At 45.9% G+C, this 19,050-nt stretch overlaps 3 protein-coding genes across 4 annotated transcripts; 2 read left to right on the plus strand and 1 right to left on the minus strand.

Annotated features, from left to right (window-relative positions):
* Positions 956–8,632, plus strand: LOC8058695. Of its 2 annotated transcripts, none has more exons than XM_002446602.2 (9): positions 956–1,344; positions 1,913–2,013; positions 2,111–2,531; positions 4,098–4,952; positions 5,921–5,972; positions 7,006–7,073; positions 7,154–7,260; positions 7,355–7,442; positions 7,954–8,632. In XM_002446602.2, exons 1-9 carry the CDS (start codon positions 1,219–1,221, stop codon positions 8,269–8,271), a joined length of 2,136 nt encoding a protein of 711 aa, XP_002446647.2. In that variant the 5' UTR covers positions 956–1,218; the 3' UTR covers positions 8,272–8,632. The 2 variants fall into 2 exon arrangements, with proteins under 2 accessions (XP_002446647.2, XP_021318752.1); XM_021463077.1 differs by having other exon boundaries at positions 964–1,344; positions 5,921–5,969.
* Positions 9,897–13,010, plus strand: LOC8073567 (probably inactive leucine-rich repeat receptor-like protein kinase At5g06940). Its single transcript, XM_002446603.2, has 2 exons — positions 9,897–12,316; positions 12,512–13,010. Exons 1-2 carry the CDS (start codon positions 10,048–10,050, stop codon positions 12,859–12,861), a joined length of 2,619 nt encoding a protein of 872 aa, XP_002446648.1. The 5' UTR covers positions 9,897–10,047; the 3' UTR covers positions 12,862–13,010.
* Positions 14,412–16,329, minus strand: LOC8073568. The gene has a single exon (XM_002447976.2). The coding sequence runs from the start codon at positions 16,302–16,304 to the stop codon at positions 14,739–14,741; it is 1,566 nt and encodes a 521-aa protein (XP_002448021.1). The 5' UTR covers positions 16,305–16,329; the 3' UTR covers positions 14,412–14,738.

Here is a 19,050-nt window from a genome sequence, read left to right on the forward strand (position 1 = left end):
ACATATAAATTTGACTTACATGTATTTTATTGTATTAGATCTAGTAAAAAAATTGCTAAGCTAATAGAACAAAAACTAATATTTGGTTACATTATAGAGGAATTAATTGGTGATGAAACAAATAGTGTATGTACATGACTTGTATGTTGATAGATTAAAGATTTAAAGTACAGTATTTCACATGATATAGATGACATTGTCATTTTTGTAATTAATATGGGATGATATGGACTTAGTGGGGAATGATGTGGACACCTTGCATGAAGAGAGAATTCATCTAGTGGGGTTTAGCTTTACAAGAGTTATAGATGATCATATCAAGAAAAAAGGGTAGCAAACGGATATTAACAATGTTGTGACAAGGAAAATATAGCAAACAAATATAAAAAATATTATATCATAGAATTCTGCGTACATTTTGCCCATAACAATGCTCGACTAATAGGGTTACAATAAACCAAGGTAAGTGTTCCTCCTATTTTCGTGAACAACCTTGCTGGTTTTCATAAAGACAACATTTTTTTTGGTTTCGCACATAAACGAGTTTTGTATTTTTCGCGATGTGGTTTCTCTTTTGGTCTCGTCGGGCCGGACGGGTTGGATCGTTTACACGTTCAGGCGTGTCTAGACCGCTAGACCGTGGTCCGTGGAAAACAAACAATTGCGCGTGTCCTTGTTTTTTTTTTTTTTAAAAAAAAAAATCCGCGCGTGTCCTTGATGAGCCCTGCTTAGATGCATTGGCCCAAGACGGCCCGCTAAACTTAGCAAAACCCAACTCCGGAACCGCCGGCCTTGCCTGACAAATCTCGTTTGCCACAGGCCCAAGGCGTTATCAAACCGGGGGAGCCCGCTGGCCCGCGACCGGACCTGCCCGGATGCCGCCGTACGCGCGTGCGCCGCACCAGTTCGTCCAGGGATCAGGCCCAAAATCGCACGAGAGAGAACCCCTCACCGAAGCAAAGCAAAGCAACCTCCCTTCCCTTCTCTCCCCACACGCGCACGGCCGCACCGCACAAAGCGACCGTCCCCGCGACGGTCCAGACTCCGACGCCGCTCGCGTTCGGGTCCCCGCCGTATCCGCCCACACCCACCCTCCCTCCCCGCCGCTTCCGCCTCGTGCGCGACCGTACGGCGGGGCCACGTTCGCCGCCTCAAACTGTTGTGTGGTGGGGGGCTGTGGCTGGCGCGGGAGGCGGCGGCGGCGCTAGGGTTCCCCCCATGGACGGCGGCGAGGATCGGACGTTCAAGGCGAACTTCACCGGCGAGGGGGTGACGATGCTGCAGGACCGCGTCAAGGAGAAGCTTAGGGAGCTCATGGGCGACTACTCCGACGACACCCTTGCCGTGAGCGCTCCCCCCCCCTCTTCCCTCTCCCACTCCCATACCGCAGGGTGCGATACCCGATCCGTTGCTAAAACCCTAGCGTCGCACATGCCATCTGTGGAATGCGGTTCCGTAGCGGGCGGCGGGCGGAGCGCGCGCGGCTCTCTGATTTTGCGGAATCTCGTTTCGAATCGGATATTGGGTATTGCTTTCCTATAGGATCGTAGGCTGTGGGCATGTTATGGGGTTTAGCGTGGTTCATATGCTCTGGAGATTGGAGGCGCACGATCCCTCACCCAACGTATTAGATGTTGGATTGTGTAGTGGGGATAGATGGGATTTGGCTGCCTATGCAATCAGCTACGCTTATGCGTTGGTTTTGAAGGTGAAGTTTGTTTGGATTGTTGTGCACCTTTTAGCACCTCTGCTGTGTCCGTAGTGGAGGTTAATGTACTTGGTTGCTTTCTTTCAGTTTTAAGTATTGTGATGGACAATATATATTGTTGGTATTAGGCCTGTTCTTTTCTCGCTGTGGCAAATCCATAGCCCATTATTATTGATTATGTATCTATATCTTGTCGTTGCTCAGGAGTATGTTGTGGTGTTGCTAAGAAATGGGAGGCGCAAGGATGAGGCTGCCAAGGAGCTACAGGTTTTTTTAGGCGATGACAATGATGCTTTTGTATCCTGGTTATCTTCGTTCACCTTAACCTTTCCTGTTTCATTTTCTTTTCATGTACCATGCATTTCCTCTGACAACACCATGAATTTATGTACAATCTTCCAGGTTATGGGATCATCTGTCCACAAATTTGCACCTATATGTTCAGCCTAAAGCTGCCTCTTCTAAAGATGATGCTAGAAGCACTCGCAGTGCTGCTAGAGGATTGCCTGTTCACAGTGTGACAAGCAGCATACACGTGAATCATGAACCTGAAGCTGAAACCCAGAAGACAGAGATAACTCATCAAAAAAGAGATTGGGGTAATCAAAAAAGAGATTGGGCAACAATTGGTCAAGGTCAATCAGAAGCAGTTCCTCTTAGAAGCGTTGTAGCCAATGTTTCTCATGCAGAGGAAAAAGATTTTCATGAATCACATGCAGATCAAAGGGCTTTTCATAAATCACATTCTGTAAGACGAGCCCGCTCTCCTGACATGCATAACCACAGAAAGAGGAGCAGAGATGCAGATGTGCGGTCTACCAAGGTTTTTTATCCACTTTAGTTCATGCTTGTTATTTTGCATATCTGAGCAACATTCACAGTATCTCCCATTTCTTCTTTTTGTATATGCATTTACTAATTGTCTTTCGTAACAGATGGTCTCATATGAAAACATATGAATATGCCTAGCTTTATGTCTCTTACTCTCTTATAGTCTTCAAAATATGCTAAATTCTTATAGTGTAATAGATTTCTATTTCTGTGTCAATATTACTGCCTACATATGGAACAGAGTGCATTTCCCTGTTTACACCACATGTAGTCTGTTTGGATTTTATAACTAGAACATAATGTTTTCATCTCTGGTGAAGCCATAAATAAAACCTTGGGGTTAACTTATATAAGTCATTGTATTCTGTTAACTGGCAATAGCATTATCTGCATTTTCCCTTTCTGTGTGTCTGCCCCAATATAATTTGAATGTTCCACTGTTTTGCTTTTCATGATTGTTAGTATAGTATTCTAAAAAAATTGTAGTTTGTCCCAATAATGGAAATCCTACAACCTGATTATAACATACACACCAGATTGTGCAAGTCGAAAGGAAATGGTGAAAGCTGCTCATCACATTGTCCTAATAAAGACAGTACATGGTCAGGTTTCAAAGTTCAAGCTACAAGTTTTAGGTCCTACTAGCAAAATGATAGCAGTCACCATTATTGATATGCAACCTCTGTACCATTTTATAGCATGTGCTTTCTCTAGTCACAAATAAGTGAGTTTTAGGTTGTCTTAAGTCAGCCCTTTCAATCTTTGGTTGTGTTCTACTTTTTATGGGTTCAGTTTGGATAGTTAAAAATGGTATGAGTAGATTTGTCTTGAAATATAGTTTCGTAAGATTACTCTTTTACTCTGTTTTATGATTATCTTATGATAAACTGTACTAGTGAAATTTGAGTTTTTGAAGATCGTGTCCAAATATCACTTATTGGAGGGAGTATTTTGGAACCCTCTATCTATCTAAACTATGCAAATAGGTGCTTAACATCCTCTACATTTGAATCTAGATTGATGTCAAAACTGACTGTTGCCACAAATGGTAATTCTGCCATTCTGGTCACATAGAAATCGATTCCATGTCTATATGCAGTCATGTTTATAAACTGTGAATCAAATATTTATATATTTGAGAAATCTAAAAAAGAGTGATTGACTATATTGCTTGGCCAACTTTAAGAAAAAATTGGTCCAATGGTTGTGTGCTTTATCTTCTTTATTTCTCACTCTGTTTTAATTACATGATGCTTAGGACTAATTACTTTTTTTTACGAACTAATTAGCTTGTCCTCAACTACATATATTTTAGAAGCTCTGTAAGTTCTCTCAATGGAAGTAACTTCCTTTTCTGCCCAGCTCTTTTTCTTTGTTGTCTGTGAAATATTTTAATGTCTTTCGAAGTATGGTTGTGTGCTTTATCTTGTTTATTATTATACCATTACTGATGTGATCTATCTATGTAACTGCTGTAAGATCTCTCAATGGAAGTAACTTCCTTATTTCCCCTGGCCTTTCCTTGTTCTTTTTTATAATACTTTTTACACTTTTTCAGAGGGCATCTCAGCCAGTTGTTGGTGCACCACGTCGGCTTCTTCAGTTTGCTGTTCGTGATGCTGTCAAAACTGTGCAGCCAGTTACTTCTAGTTCAGAACCAGCTTCCAAGCGACTTCGTTCTGTAGTGTCTACATTGGCATCAGATTCCACACTTGATATTACTCATATTAGGTTACAGAAGAAAACACATTCAGATTTGAAAATACCAGGTGCCACAGCAGCACTAAGAGCTGCAGCTGAGGCTGCTGAAGATGCTCTCAAGGATAGCTTTTCTGGAAGTGTTTTTAGTAGATTGGGCAGAATGCCCACAAGAAATCCTACTGAACAATCACCTGCTCATAGAGAACAAGATCTTGAAGGCAAAGAATATGAGAATATAGATAACATACAAACAGAAAATCAAGTTGAATTGTATGAAAGAAATCAACATGGTGGCAGCGATGTTTACATGCGTGATCGGAGAACAGAGGAAGCTACAGGTTCTATCCCCAATATTGACGAGTATGGTCACAACAGTGCAGTTAGGTGTAATGGATTGGGTTCTCGACGAAGTGCATTGCCTGCTAGTGGAGGTAATGAGTCATTAGTACTGGGGTATGTAAGAGGAGCTTCTGGAGTAAGAAGCAGAAGATTGATAGCTCAGGGGCCACATGCTGGTTCAGGACGAAGACCATCTGAAAAGATCCTGAATGTTTCTGGTAACACTAACGCACAGAAGCTTCCAAGTCATGTAACTAGGGATGCAATTGCATTTGACCCTCAAGTGCCAATGGAGAAGGTTGCTAATGCAAGTAAATCACATGTGAAGATTGTACATGCTAATGATATGTCCATGGTGACTGATAAGTCCAAAGTAAGTTTTTTTAATCAGTATTTTCCATTTATCAGTATTTGAGTATTTTCCAATGGCTCCTTCTATTCCTACAAATTATATATGTGATTTACTGTAAAATTAGCAACTATTTCATTTCATCTTCAGTGTTTAGAGGTGGTTATCCCTAAATTTAATGTTGAGTAAAATGCACCACAGGTACAAGAACTAGCAAAGTAGCAAGGTGGGTAAACTTATAGTACTTGAAATGTGCTCAAATTTGGCAGGAAATTTCTTTAAATTATGCATTATAGGTCAAAATCGGAAACCATGTCATGTCTGCGTGCATGTAGCACTAATTTGCCAGCCACTACAGTTACACCGTATTCCTCTGGAATTTAACGTACAAAACACATATAATCAGAAAAATGATATGCAAGATTCTATCTAGCACCATGAGCAAAACATTCAAATCATCTATCTAACTAGCTAGAGAATTATAACAAGGGTGAAAAAAAGCTAAGGCATATAACCATGTTGGGTACCCCAGCCAGTGCATGCTCCCTTTTTTCCCCAAATTTTTTACCTACATGAACCATTTAAACAGGTTAACAGAAGTTACCCACCTCATAAGTTGTACCTGCGGTGTCATTTGCTCTTTAATGTTTCAAGTCAATGCATCCAGACCAGCATACCATGCCATGCCAATTGACACAAAAATCATCAAAACACCAAGCAGAGTCCAAAATTCAACTCATGGAACTCGTTAAGTCAGTTGTTAAAAGTATGTTGAGGTCAGTACTCAGTAGTCATAATTCTCGTCAGTTTTGTCAGACAGCAATACACTTGCATCTGGCAAGGACTGCATCAAAATTTTGAACTATAGCCTTGTATCTTACTCATGCTCTTCTTTCATTTTTACTGTCTATAAATGTTCATTTTGTGATGATGCATTTTATTTTCTGGGTGATTTGTGATTCATCAATTCCATTTTGTAAAATGCAATCCAGGATTTGAGACAGCCAAGTTCAATGCTGGAGGCACAGAAGGCTTCATCAGGTGGTATGTGAAACTACTTGATTTATGAGTGATAACTGTTTTAGTTTGTTTACTTTTGGCAGATATGTTTGGAAAGCAGTCCTTTTATACCTTTTTTTTTGCCTATGATGGCAGTGCTTTGATCCGTGTTTCCTGTTGTGCTTGATATCAATTAAAAAAATCTAGTTGGAATTTGGAAGGGGCAAAAGGGCTAGTTATGAGTTATGCAATGCAATATCATTGGAAAACTAGTATTAACCTACTTTTAGTGATATTGGTCTTTGAGACTTTATCAGTTTTCCTGCAATTTGTTTCAATAGGCACTTGTTTTTTCATAAACACTCTTTTTGTATACTAGACTAGATGAGGAAAAATTTTGCAGAGATTTGGCATCTGCTTAATATTCTGGTGCATTAGGCTTTGATATGAACCAATGTTTTCAGGTCGTCCGATTAATCGCGATTAATCGTCCTGGTCGGTCAGGAGTGCTCGATTAGGAGGTCCGACCCGACCAGGTCGACCAGAAACCTGGTCGTCCGATTAGTCGTCCACTTATCGCGACTAATCGTCCGACTAGGACATGGACGACCAGGTTTTGTGCTTTGTTTTTGGGCTTTTTTGACTGGGCAGATATGTGGGGGGTATGGAGATGCTGTTGGTTGTCCCAGTTCTCCAGAAATAGTTAAGGAGATGTTGGTTTACATCAAAAAGAGTTCAAGGACTGTTCTAGAGGCGCCAGCACAAGTTGAAGATGAAGATGAATGTTGGTTTACACTAATGCAGTCTTGATACTTCCTTTATTGTGTATAATATAGTGTATATATAGAGGTATATATATAGGTCGACCAGCTGATATGCCTGGACGACCAGGGGACGACCAGGGTCGATTAATCGACCTGGTCGCTGATTAATCGCGATTAATCGCCTGGTCGGTCCCAGGTCGACCAGGATCGACCAGCCGACCAGAAAACATTGATATGAACACCAAAATGTATTTTTTTTCATTTAAAAGGGCACTGTTGTAATATCACTTGGCTCATCTTTTTTTTCCCTTTAGCTGCTGGATCAAATACTACAGCTCAACCCGAAGGTGGCCCTGATTCTAGAACTGTCTTTGTTTGCAATGTAAGTGTTCCTCTGCTGTTCCCCTTATGTTCATATAGCTGAAGACTTGGATTTTACTAATTGTTTTCTGTTTCTTTCAGGTACATTTTGGTGCATCAAAAGATGCTCTTTCTCGTCACTTCAATAAATTTGGAGCAGTCTTAAAGACCCATATTGTGACCGATGGTGTCACTGGTCAGTCAACTGGGTATGAATTCTAAGTCTTATATGAAATTCTGAAAAAAAGAATAGCTTTGTTAGATTATATTCTCATTTTTTTCCATCTCCTTTTGATTGATCAGCTCAGCGTATATTGAGTTTTTGCACAAAGAATCAGCAGAGCAGGCGTTAACCCTGAACGGGACATCATTTATGTCACGCATTTTGAAGGTAATATTACTTCGGTCTAACTTCTTTGTAATTGTACAGTAAGGGCCTGTTTGGATCCCATGAATTGAAACCAATATCTTCTAGAAAGTGCTTTCCATTTCATTATTAGATTACTTTCCAATTCGTCTCAATTCTTGGGAACCCAACATGGCCTAAGGTTTTTCCTAGGGACTTTTATGGATTGCTACACATGTGACATGGCCTAGCTGTTTTGTTAAGATCTTGCTGTACTTTCTACGGTTGAAGATGCTGTCATGCCTAGGATGTCATTAGTTGAGTTGCTTCAAGCACGCGCACAATTAATTTTGAGTTGTGAATTGTGTTTTCTATTATTCATGAGATGGTAGCACAAAAATGTGCCAGTAGCATTTATTACCTTTTCATGTATTGGTAAAATTATGACAAGTTATACTCAGGCAGTATATGCCGTTGATTTTGTGCTTTTGAGCATTCTTTCTGATCTATTCTCAGCATCTAGATCTTAGAAGCACTCCAATCATTTTTGACACAGGTTGTTCGGAAAAGCTCCACTGAAGCAACCCAATTGCCTGGCTTGGCCCGTCCTTCTTGGGGATCACCATTTGCTTCAAGGCTCATTAGAACTGCATACCCAAGGCCAACGTTTCCTGGTGCAATCCGTGGACGACTGCCACTCAGGGGTGTTGCCCGGAGTTTGCAGTGGAAGCGCGGTGCTGCTGATTCTGCAGATGCTGGAAAACCTAGTCAAACTGCACCTGCAGCTCCTGCCAATCAGTCGGTCACCCCGACCATACGAAGCTTCACCTACACACGCACGGAGCCAAAACCAAATGACGGTGCGATGGCATGACTGCTCAGCTGAAGCATGCCGCAGCTCCTGATGAATCTCGCAGAAAGAGCTCGTGTTTGACCTCTGTTTTGTAGTTCGTTTCAGCTGCTTTTGGTAAATATTTAAGTAGCTGCAGATGTTAGTTTGTAGCAGGCTGGTTTTTGTGGACCTCGACCTTTGAGCAATATTCTGTGAGAGGTTTCCTGTGCTGGTTTTTCACCGTCGGCACACATGCTGTGCTGGCTGGCTGTTCGGAGTTCGTGGATGGAGAGTAAAATATAAAAGTAGTAGTAAAGGAAAAGACGAACGCGATAGGAACGTTGAAACATTTGTTATTATTTATCGATGGATTATTATTTAGCCTCCAAGGTTTCCTTGTCAAGTGGTGTGATCTGTGATCATATCCAAACCCATAGTTTCAGTAACAAGCTTCTACTTGTTTTTACCGGAGGGTAAGCTTTCTTGCCTCAGTTTTGTAAATAGAAACCTTTACCTGTGAGATTTGGTTGTCTACTGCACGTCTGCACATCAGCAAATGTTTGTGCGTGTTTCTAGTCAAATGTTTATTTAGCAGGCTGTCTTGTTTTGAAAACTGGAGCCCTGCTTGTCCTGGGTGTCTGCTGTAGTGTACATGCTTTCTCAGAGAGAAGTGCATTTTAATCTTGGAATCAGCGTAACTCACGGGTGGCTAAAATCCAAGGACTGCTCGCATTGACCATTGAGCCATGAAAGTCAGGTGACTGGAGAAGCGGAAGACAGAGCACCGCACTGCTGCGTATCTGCTTGCTGATTTTGTGTACTAGTATTTCTTTATTTGTTTTGTTTCCATTTGTGGATGGATAGAGCAAAAACAATCCCCGTGACATTAGCCGGTGGCACTGAGGATTAAAATATCAATCAGGGCAGTTGTTCTACTGATTGTTGCTGAGTGCATTTTTCTGGCTAACTCTTCACTATGATTGTTGGGTAAATTTTCGTTGGAAAGCTATCTCATACGATGTTCCCACCAAAGCATGTTTTTTTTTCACCTTTACAATGATCACCCATCACAAAAGAGGCGTTAAAATAGTAATGCTAGTCTGCTACTGGTAGTCTGGTAGCAGAGTTGTTTCTAACCTGTACAAGCCACGTCCGGGGGAATGGATACTACCTGAACGTCACGTCGCCTCCAACACGCAGGACAATGGCGCCACTCCGAGTCCAAAAGTGACAGTGTCAAGCATCGCAAAGTCCAAACGAAATAATGCAAAAGGCGAGAGCTCGCCGGCAGAATGTACTGCCATCCTGCAGGCGATATGTTTACTCCACCACTAGTAGTCTAGGGCCTTGTTTGTTCCCAAAAATTTTGCAAAATTTTTCAGATTCCCCGTCACATCGAATCTTTAGACGTATGCATGAAGTATTAAATATAAATGAAAATAAAAACTAATTGTACAGTTTGGTCGGAATTGACAAGACGAATCTTTTGAGCCTAGTTAGTCTATAATTGGATAATATTTGTCAAATACAAACGAAAGTACTACTATTTATATTTTGCAAAATTTTTTAGAAGTAAACAAGGCCCACCCAACCACCCTGAGAAGTCTACTCGTGCAATGACCAGACGTGCTGATCTTGTTGACGAGTCGATGGTGATGAGTGGTGAATGATTTCTTTTTCATTTTGTTGAGCGAAAGCCGAGTGAATACTGCGTTCCTGTTGCTTTTTGGCCTGGCGCACAAAACAGCCGGCGGCAGCTCGCTCGCTCGCACACTCGCTAGTTGACGCTCCACTTCCACTAGCTCCGATCCATCGTCCATGGCATCCGCCGCCGCTGCCACCTGCCTCCCTCTCTTCCTCCTCCTCCTTTCACTACTGATCGCGGCCTCAACGTCACCGTCTTCGGCGGCATCATCATCATCATCATCATCACCGGCAGAGACGCCGCAAGAGCTCCTGCTCGACTTCAAGGCGTCCCTGCAGGACCCGTCGGGCGCGCTCTCCTCCTGGTCGCGCTCCACTCCCTACTGCAACTGGCCGCACGTCACCTGCACCAGCGCCAGCGCCGCCGCGAACGCGACCGTCTCCGTCTCCCTCTCCCTCCAGGGCCTCGGCCTCTCCGGCGAGCTGTCCGCATCCTCGCTCTGCCGCGTGCCGGCCCTCGTCGCGCTGAGCCTCGCGTCCAACGGCTTCAACCAGACCATCCCGCTGGAACTCTCTCGGTGCGCGTCGCTGGCCGCGCTCAACCTCAGCGCGGGCGCCTTCTGGGGCCCTCTCCCGGAGCAGCTCGCCCTGCTCACCTCGCTCGTGTCGCTCGACCTCAGCCGCAACAGCATCGAGGGGCAGGTGCCCGCGGGCCTCGCCGCGCTCGGCGGCGGCCTCCAGGTGCTCGACCTCGGCGGAAACCTGCTCTCCGGCGTGCTCCACCCGGCGCTGTTCCGCAACCTCACCGGCCTGCACCTCCTGGACCTGTCCAGGAACCAGTTCCTCGAGTCCGAGCTGCCGCGGGAGATCGGCGGGATGAGCGGCCTCAGGTGGCTGTTCCTGCAGGGCTCGGGGTTCAGCGGCGTCATCCCGGAATCCTTCCTCGGGCTGGAGCAGCTGGAGGTTCTTGATCTGTCCATGAACAACCTGGCCGGCGTCGTGCCTCCCGGGTTCGGCGGCAAATTTCAGAAGCTGATGACTCTGGATTTGTCGCAGAACGGTCTGTCCGGGCCGTTCCCGGAGGAGATTACAAACTGTTCGATGCTGCAGAGGTTCGAGGTCCACGACAACGCCTTCAGCGGGGAGCTCCCCGCCGGGCTCTGGTCACTGCCGGACCTGCGCGTGCTCCGGGCCCAGAACAACCGGTTCACCGGCCGGTTGCCCGAGTTCCCCGGCGGCCAGTCTCGGCTCGAGCAGGTTCAGGTCGACAACAACAGCTTCTCCGGCGGGATACCTCAGAGCATCGGCACGGTCCGCACCATGTACCGCTTCTCCGCCTCCCTGAACGCGCTCAACGGCAGCTTGCCGGACAACCTCTGCGACTCCCCCGCGATGAGCATCATCAACATCTCCCGCAACGCGCTCTCCGGCACGATCCCGGCGTTCAAGAACTGCAGGAGGCTGGTGTCGCTGTACCTGGCCGGCAATGGCTTCACCGGGCCGATACCGGCGTCCCTCGGAGACCTGCAGGTGCTGACGTACATCGACCTGTCCAGCAACGCCCTCACCGGCGGCATTCCGACGGAGCTACAGAACCTGAAGCTCGCCCTCCTGAACGTCTCGTACAACCAGCTCTCCGGCCGCGTGCCTCCGTCTCTGATCACCGAGCTTCCAGCCGTGTTCCTCCAGGGGAACCCGGGGCTGTGCGGCCCGGGACTGCCGAAAGACTGCGACGCGCCATCGCGGAAGCGTCATCAGGGACTCGCGGTGGCCGCAACCGTGGCGTCGTTTCTCACCGGCGTGGCGCTGCTCGCCGTCGGAGCATTCGCGGTCTGCAGGAGGTTACACGGCGGCGAGTCCTCCTCGTCCCCGTGGAAGCTCGTGCTCTTTCACCCTGTCAAGATCACCGGGGACGAGCTGCTCGCTGGATTCCACGACAAGAACATCATCGGCAGGGGTGCCTTTGGAAGAGTTTACCTGATCGAGCTCCAAGACGGGCAAAACGTTGCGGTGAAGAGGCTGTTGAATTCATCAGGCAAGCTGACATTCAGAGCAGCCAAGAACGAGATGAAAGCACTGGCGAAAATCCGGCACAAGAACATCGCCAAGATGCTGGGATTCTTCTACTGGGAGGGCGAGGTCAGCATCATCTATGACTACTTGCAGAGTGGAAGCCTGCAGGATCTCATCTGCGCGCCGAAATTCAGTGTCTCCTGGAAGGACCGGATGAGGATCGCTGTGGGAGTAGCTCAAGGGCTGGCACACCTTCACTACGACCATGCTCCTCATGTGCTGCATAGAGACCTCAAGTCGAGCAATGTGCTGCTCTGTGATGAATTCGAGCCCAGGGTTACCGGATTTGGGATTGATCGTGTTGTCGGGGAGATGGCGTACCATTCTTGCATGTCTTCTGATCTGAATTACAAGTGCTACATTGCACCAGGTATGCTTTTTTTGCAGTTCAATTGATGCACTCATATTGCAATGCTCGGAGATTTTGTGCACAAGACAACACCTATTATGTGTTTTCAGCTCAAAATTTTTAGCTTTGACTGAATGTATAGCTAAATACGAAAGAAAACCAGCAGTAAACAGATTTCACTGAAGTTGAGCTGCTCCTTTTTTTTTCTGAAACCAGAACGAAACTGCAGCAAGAAACCAACGCACCTCATGGACGTCTACAGCTTCGGGGTCATCCTACTGGAGCTGATCACCGGAAAGCCAGCAGAGCAGCCGGCGTCCGACGACGGCTCCGTCGACATCGTCAAGTGGGTGCGGCGGCGGGCCAACGTGGCTGACGGAGCGTCGCAGATACTAGACCCCAGCATCGCCAGCGCGGCGGCGCAGAAGGGGATGCAGGCCACTCTCGAGCTCGCTCTGCGCTGCACGTCAGTGATGCCCGATCAGAGACCGGCCATGGATGAGGTCGCCCGGTCGCTGCAGGCACTATGTTTCAGCGTTCATCCACAGGCGCCGCTGCTCACTTAAATCGCTCAGGACTCTGATGGCACTTCACAGTATCTATTACTGCATAGGCCTTGCTTTTTGTACATACATGGCGATAGGATGTAGGGGGATGCAAACATAATAATAAAGAGAAATAAAGGATCAGCATGATCTCAGCTTATTCTGCCTAAGGATTTAGATTAAAAAGGACCAGCGGGCACCAAAGGAACTGATAATACGTGAGATACCAGAGGAGTATAACTAAAAGCTACAACTAGATTCAAATAGTCTGCAGGCACCATGTGCCTTGTGACTGAAACTCCAGTATAAATAAAAGTGGCAGGTTCAGGCCACAAATATGACAAGTATAAATAAATACGGGCCTTGAATGCTTCAATATTTGCAGCAATCTGGTTAAGGATCTGATTATTCAGAATGCAATGAGCACTATTAGAGGTAGGATCAGCTTGTAAATGTAAGCTATCAGTCCATCATAAGGAATATATGAGTCTTGACAGAACAAAAACAAGACTTGTATGCCATGATTATACATTGCAACATTAATAAACCCCAAAACTTCCTACTGCAACGTCTTCCTTGAAGATTTCACCGAAAAAGGGCGATAGTAAAAGCTGTACATGTGAGTGACCTTTCATAACTATAATCCAACCGTACTACAGAGCAAGTCACATACACTTCCTCATCCAGTTCATGTCCAATATCAGATAGGAATTACAATTTAAGCTTCAAATATCAGATAGCAATTATAAGCTCGTCACGATGAAATGACAGTAAAGCATTGCCACCTGCCAGCGTATTTCCAATATGACATGTTTCTAGGAAAATATGCTAATGGATCCATTGTTCTACATAAAAAAAAGTTTTGGATGAAAATGTTGCTACTTGCTTGTGTTTTGTCATAGTTTGTTCTCACGCTTGTATCAGGATCAACAATATGACATGTTTCTAGGAAAATATGCTAATGGATCCATTGTTCTACATAAAAAAAGTTTTGGATGAAAATGTTGCTACTTGCTTGTGTTTTGTCATAGTTTGTTCTCACGCTTGTATCAGGATCAACAATACAAGCAAATGAAGCATGGATCAACAATACAAGCAAATGAAGCATGGATCAACAATACAAGCAAATGAAGCTTGGATCAACAATACAAGCAAATGAAGCATGGTTAATCCAGGAAAGCATCACCTTCTACTTTAACCATAGTAAGAATATGTTCAAACAAATAGGCAAATAGTCAACCAGTGGAAAACTTACTGTTTATTAGGCAGCACAGAAACTGATAATAGAATTCAGTACATTACCAATGCACAGATATTACATAATCCATCAAATCATTTCAACACAGCATCATGAAAATTAAACATAAAAAGGAGACAATAATTATTTGGTTACCTCAACAATTCAGAGCATCTATCACAGCATAGCCCTTGCTTCTTGCACATAGCAGTGCACTTGGTGTGCGTACGCAAACAGAATATATAAATATAAAGAAAAATAAAGGATCAGTGCAATCTCAAAGCTTATCTGCAACAAGCTTTAGATTTAAAAAAAGAGCAGGCACCACAGAAACTGGTAATAAAAATTCAGAACATTACCAACACCAAAAACATTACATAATCCATTGAGTTATATCCAACAACATGAAAATTGAGTATAAAAAGACAAAAATTATTATCCGGTTACATCGAACAAACACAAACATTATAGAGGCTACAGGCAATTAAACAAACTGAACATTATTTCAGGAAACAGGCTACACATGAGGAAGTTCCTCAGCCTTCTCTACAAGATTTTGCTTCGCCTTGAAATCAAGCTCCGACTCCCAAGACTATAAACTCAATTTCCACCAAGGTGCTTGGTGGTCCTCACTATGTCGCCAAGAAGTTTGGCGACGCAATCATTCTTCCATGTCTGCAAGATCTGCTCGTGCTCTTGCTCGAGTCTGATAAACTTTTCTTCCTCCACTGCTGCTGCTGCTGACGCTAGTGTTGTAACTGTTGTTGATGCTCATTACATCACTCAAGAAGTACCAGCAGATTGTGCTATGGGGATGCCCAGGTAAAAAGCCAACCGGAGGAGCCCTGCATGGTGTGGACCTCCCAGATTCCATGTCAAAAACCATGCCTTGATCCCTACCACGCCCACCAATCCAGTATACACAGTTGCCCCTCAGTCCTGCCACACCCTCTGCATACATTGACACTGCATTGTTCCTTCCCACAAAAAGCGAGTGACCTCCCAGGTCCTTCACCACATCCCAGCAAGGCTGCCGTCGAGGATAGTACCTAAGCACCAATATCTCATTTTCCGCGACGCGACGCTGACCTCCTGCAGGCAGCTGCAGAGTAACAGTGCAGCTTGCGTTCCTCCAAACTTGGTACAGATTGCCCTCACAGAACACCAAGTTCTTCGCACTAGTGAAGGACGACACAGTGTCATAAGGTGGAGCAAAGACGGTGGCAGGGTTGAATGGGAGGTTGGCCTCAGACAACAAGGGCTCAACAGTGGCTGGTGCATTTAGGTGTGGTCCTTGCGATTCAGGAGGAACTTTCTTATAGGAAGGGATGAATGTCTCTGCACAGAACGTTACCCTCAGTGGAATAGTTGGATCCTCTCTTGGTCGGGCCTGTTCATAGCGCAGCATCCGAAAATTGCGCTGATGTTGCCATCGCAGTGGGCGGAAATTAATGCGTTCAGTAGGCTGTGGTGGCTGGAGAACAGAAAACTCTGGCTCCGAGGTCCCTGCTTCATCGGCGTTGGCAGGCTTCCGGCGCCGGCGCTCAGGGAGGCGGAGCACATGCACGTCCCCGCACTTGGTGAGGCAGTAGACCTTACCTTTGTCGGTGTAGACGACGTCGGTGAGCTGGTCCCCGCTGGTGAGGCGGACGGGTTCCATGACGGCCCACCTCCTGGCACCGGCGGTGACGTACGCGATCCTGTCGATGTCGCAGATTGCCGCGGCGGCGAAGTCGTCCTTGGCGGGGCTCGGGGTGAAGACGACCTTGGAAACCCAGCGGCTCTCGTAGATCAGCGGCGGGAGGACGATCTCCACGGCGGCGATGGGGTTGAGGAGCACGAAGACGTTCTGGCCGCTGAAGAGGACGACGGAGAGCGCGAGCCAGCCGTTGCTGGAGCCGACGCAGCGGCTTCCCGAGACGATGGCGGTGAGCTCGAAGGACCTCCGCGTGGGGAGGGAGGCGGCGTAGGGGCACCAGCGGGCGTCGTCGGCGACCACGAGGAGCGCGGGCGACGGCGGCGCGAGCGCGCAGCGCCACGCCGTGCAGGCGCCCCGCGCGCTGGCATACCACTTGAGGTCGAGGCGGTCTCCGATGCGGCAGAGGAGATCCGGCGGCAGGTCAGCCCAGCGCCGGAACGGCGCCATGGCGACCGGCGGATTCGGGATGCTAGGGTTTGGGGAGGCCGGATGCAGGCGATTCCCCTGCTGGGGAATTTTACGATCCATTGTTCGGGTGGGGGATTTTACGAAGGGGCCCTCTCGGTTACGATGCGTTTGCGGAACAGTCCAACGGGACAAGGAATCGGAACCGCTTTCCCAGGCACACAGACACAGCCCACAGCTTTGAATTTTGGTGAGACGCTTCACGTTTTAGCATGTGTTGGCGGGTATGCTGGAGATTTTCTGACATCCAAACACAAACCTAAAACGTTTTTGGCATCCAAAATTAAAAACGCACCCTACATCGTGCCATGTGCGCACGGTGAAAATTGTTTTCTTTGATTGATCGGGAAAAAATGAGTTCTTTGTACGCAATTAGATTGAAAACGGGAAGAAATTGGAGAGTTGAAAATTCACTTACGTAGCATCCCCACGGACAGTAGACCAAGTTCTTAGTCAGAAAAAAACATCGTACTTCTTCCTCCTGATTTCGGCACCCATGCCACGGCGGAGCTCTGGCACAACCCTAGCTCGTCCATGACGCTATCTTCTTCCCCTTACCGGCCATCTTAGGCATGGCGCCTCTGTCCTGACCTGGTCTGGCCACCTCCGCTGTCGCCAACTCCCTTAAATCGTCTGTCGGCCATCCCCACCGTCTGGTCGGCCTTCCTCTCAAGCCTCCTTTCCTCCTAAGCCCGCTGGAATTTATAAAGGAGGGACAGAGAGCTCGTCGAAACCCTAACGCAAAAGGAGGAGAAGGCCTACCTTGACGGATCTGCCATGGCCGGGGCCAGATTTGCTACATCCGCCTTGGTCAGGGCCTGATCTGCTAGATCTGCCTTGGACAGGGCCCGATCTGCTAGATCCGCCTTGGTCGTCGCCGGATCCGTCGTGGTCAGCACAGGGAGGCTGTGGGGCATGGGCACGGGGAGGCGATGGGCGCAGGCTCGCCGAAGGAGGTCGCCATCGGGGAAAGAGCCGCAACGGGGAGGAGCTCGCGAGTGTCGCCTGTGAGAGAGAGAGGGAGAGGGAGAGGAAAATGGAAGGGGGGAGAGAGAGGTGGAAGGCAATACCGTGCGACGCAGGCGCATGAATAAAGTGAGAGAGGTTGCCGTGCGGTCTCCGTTTTCTATGGTCATACGGAATTAAGTCTTTACCATAAATTAAACAATGTATTTTTAATCTTTTTTGGGCGATGTAGTAAACAAACCATGAGGTTACGTGCATTAGGTTTACCACCATGTAGACCCTGTTCAAAACACCAAATAGGGTTGGTTTGGGTCGAGCCAGGGGAAACAGTCGGGTCAAAATCTTTGAACTGAGATCGACTTGAAGCACCGATGATTCGGGCTATTTCTAGGGTTTCGCTGATTTGGATTGAGTTTTTCTAGGTTGGATCAGACCATGTGAGTTGGTTTGGGTTGAGCCGAGAAAAACCGTCAGGTCAAAATCTTTGGACCAAGCTCGACTCGACGCACCAGCGAGTCAGGCTATTTCTTGGGTTTCTCTATTTTGGGTTGAGTTTCTCTAGATTGCGTCAGACCACAAGACATAAGTTAAAAAACATGATCTGAACTTAACCCGATATACTGTCAGCTTGGGTCAGGTTTTTCCGGACGGGTCAGGTCAATCAGGTCTTCCACAAAGCATCCCACAATTTGTACACTTGTGTGCATTCTTATTTTGGCAGTATCATTTCAAAAGATATGCACCGGAAGATACAAGATATGACAGGCCTATAATTTGCCGTATAGTAAATATTTTATTTAAAGAGAGTAAATTTTGAAATGTCATGGGTGACGCTAAGCTAGTACATAATTTGAGAATTAGTCCTTAAATTTTGCAGTTAGCTTATGGTGCTTACTAGCTTCACTTTGCTCTGGCAGGGCAATGACTTCTTCAGGCTAAAGCCCTAAGAGAATGCATGTAGTAATGTAGATGTGCTAAGCCTTAAAATGGTGATCATCATGTGCCAAATTGACTCACAGAGTCTGTAGTCCTTCACAAAATTTACAGTAGTATAGAAGGACTGGGCAGCCTTTGGAAATCTAGTACTGTCGAGCTATATTCTGAAACCTTGGTGCAGGTGAACGACTATTTGACTTGTGTTTTGAGTAGTCTCTTTGGTGTAAAAATCCTCTTCTTAAGCTAGCCTTTGGACACTCTTTGCCCTCCTGCCGCATTCATCAAATGAAAAGAGAACTTGATCAATAATTCAAGTGATGTAATCGAACAAAAAAAACACTTTCATCAAGCTTAGCTAGGATCCAGTCCAATATAACGTTAAAAAAGTTTACACTCCATCTGTAAGGAAATAGTACAAACACAAATCGACTCCCAACAGTTATTATCGAGAAAAAAGCCAACAGACCCAATGCTATGAGCATACCCTTGTTCTAAGGTGCAGATTTGCAGGGAAACCGGCTTATCAGAATGATGAATAACATTTCAAAACCAGATCCATGAATTACACTCTACTTCAATTGAAGGCAGACATTAGGGCAGACATAACTGTTCCATTAGAGTAGAACTAGTTTTCCATAAAAATTGATACAAAACCCAAGAAACAGTAGAAAAATAGACATGCTAAACATAATCCAATAATGAATGCATATTGCCAACCGACAATGGTTTGGTAAACTAGTCCTAAAAAGAATTATCCAATCTTACCGGACTAAGCAACATGTGACTATCAAAATTGTGAAGATTGTACGTCCTCTTCTTGGAAATTGGAATGTTACAAAGCACAATATTCTTTTTATATGTTATATAGAGGCAAAAAGGAATTCAGTGGTATAGAAAGGTGGTTCAC

Source organism: Sorghum bicolor, chromosome 6 (genome assembly GCF_000003195.3).
Source record: "Sorghum bicolor cultivar BTx623 chromosome 6, Sorghum_bicolor_NCBIv3, whole genome shotgun sequence".
In the NCBI taxonomy this organism is placed as follows: domain Eukaryota; kingdom Viridiplantae; phylum Streptophyta; class Magnoliopsida; order Poales; family Poaceae; genus Sorghum; species Sorghum bicolor.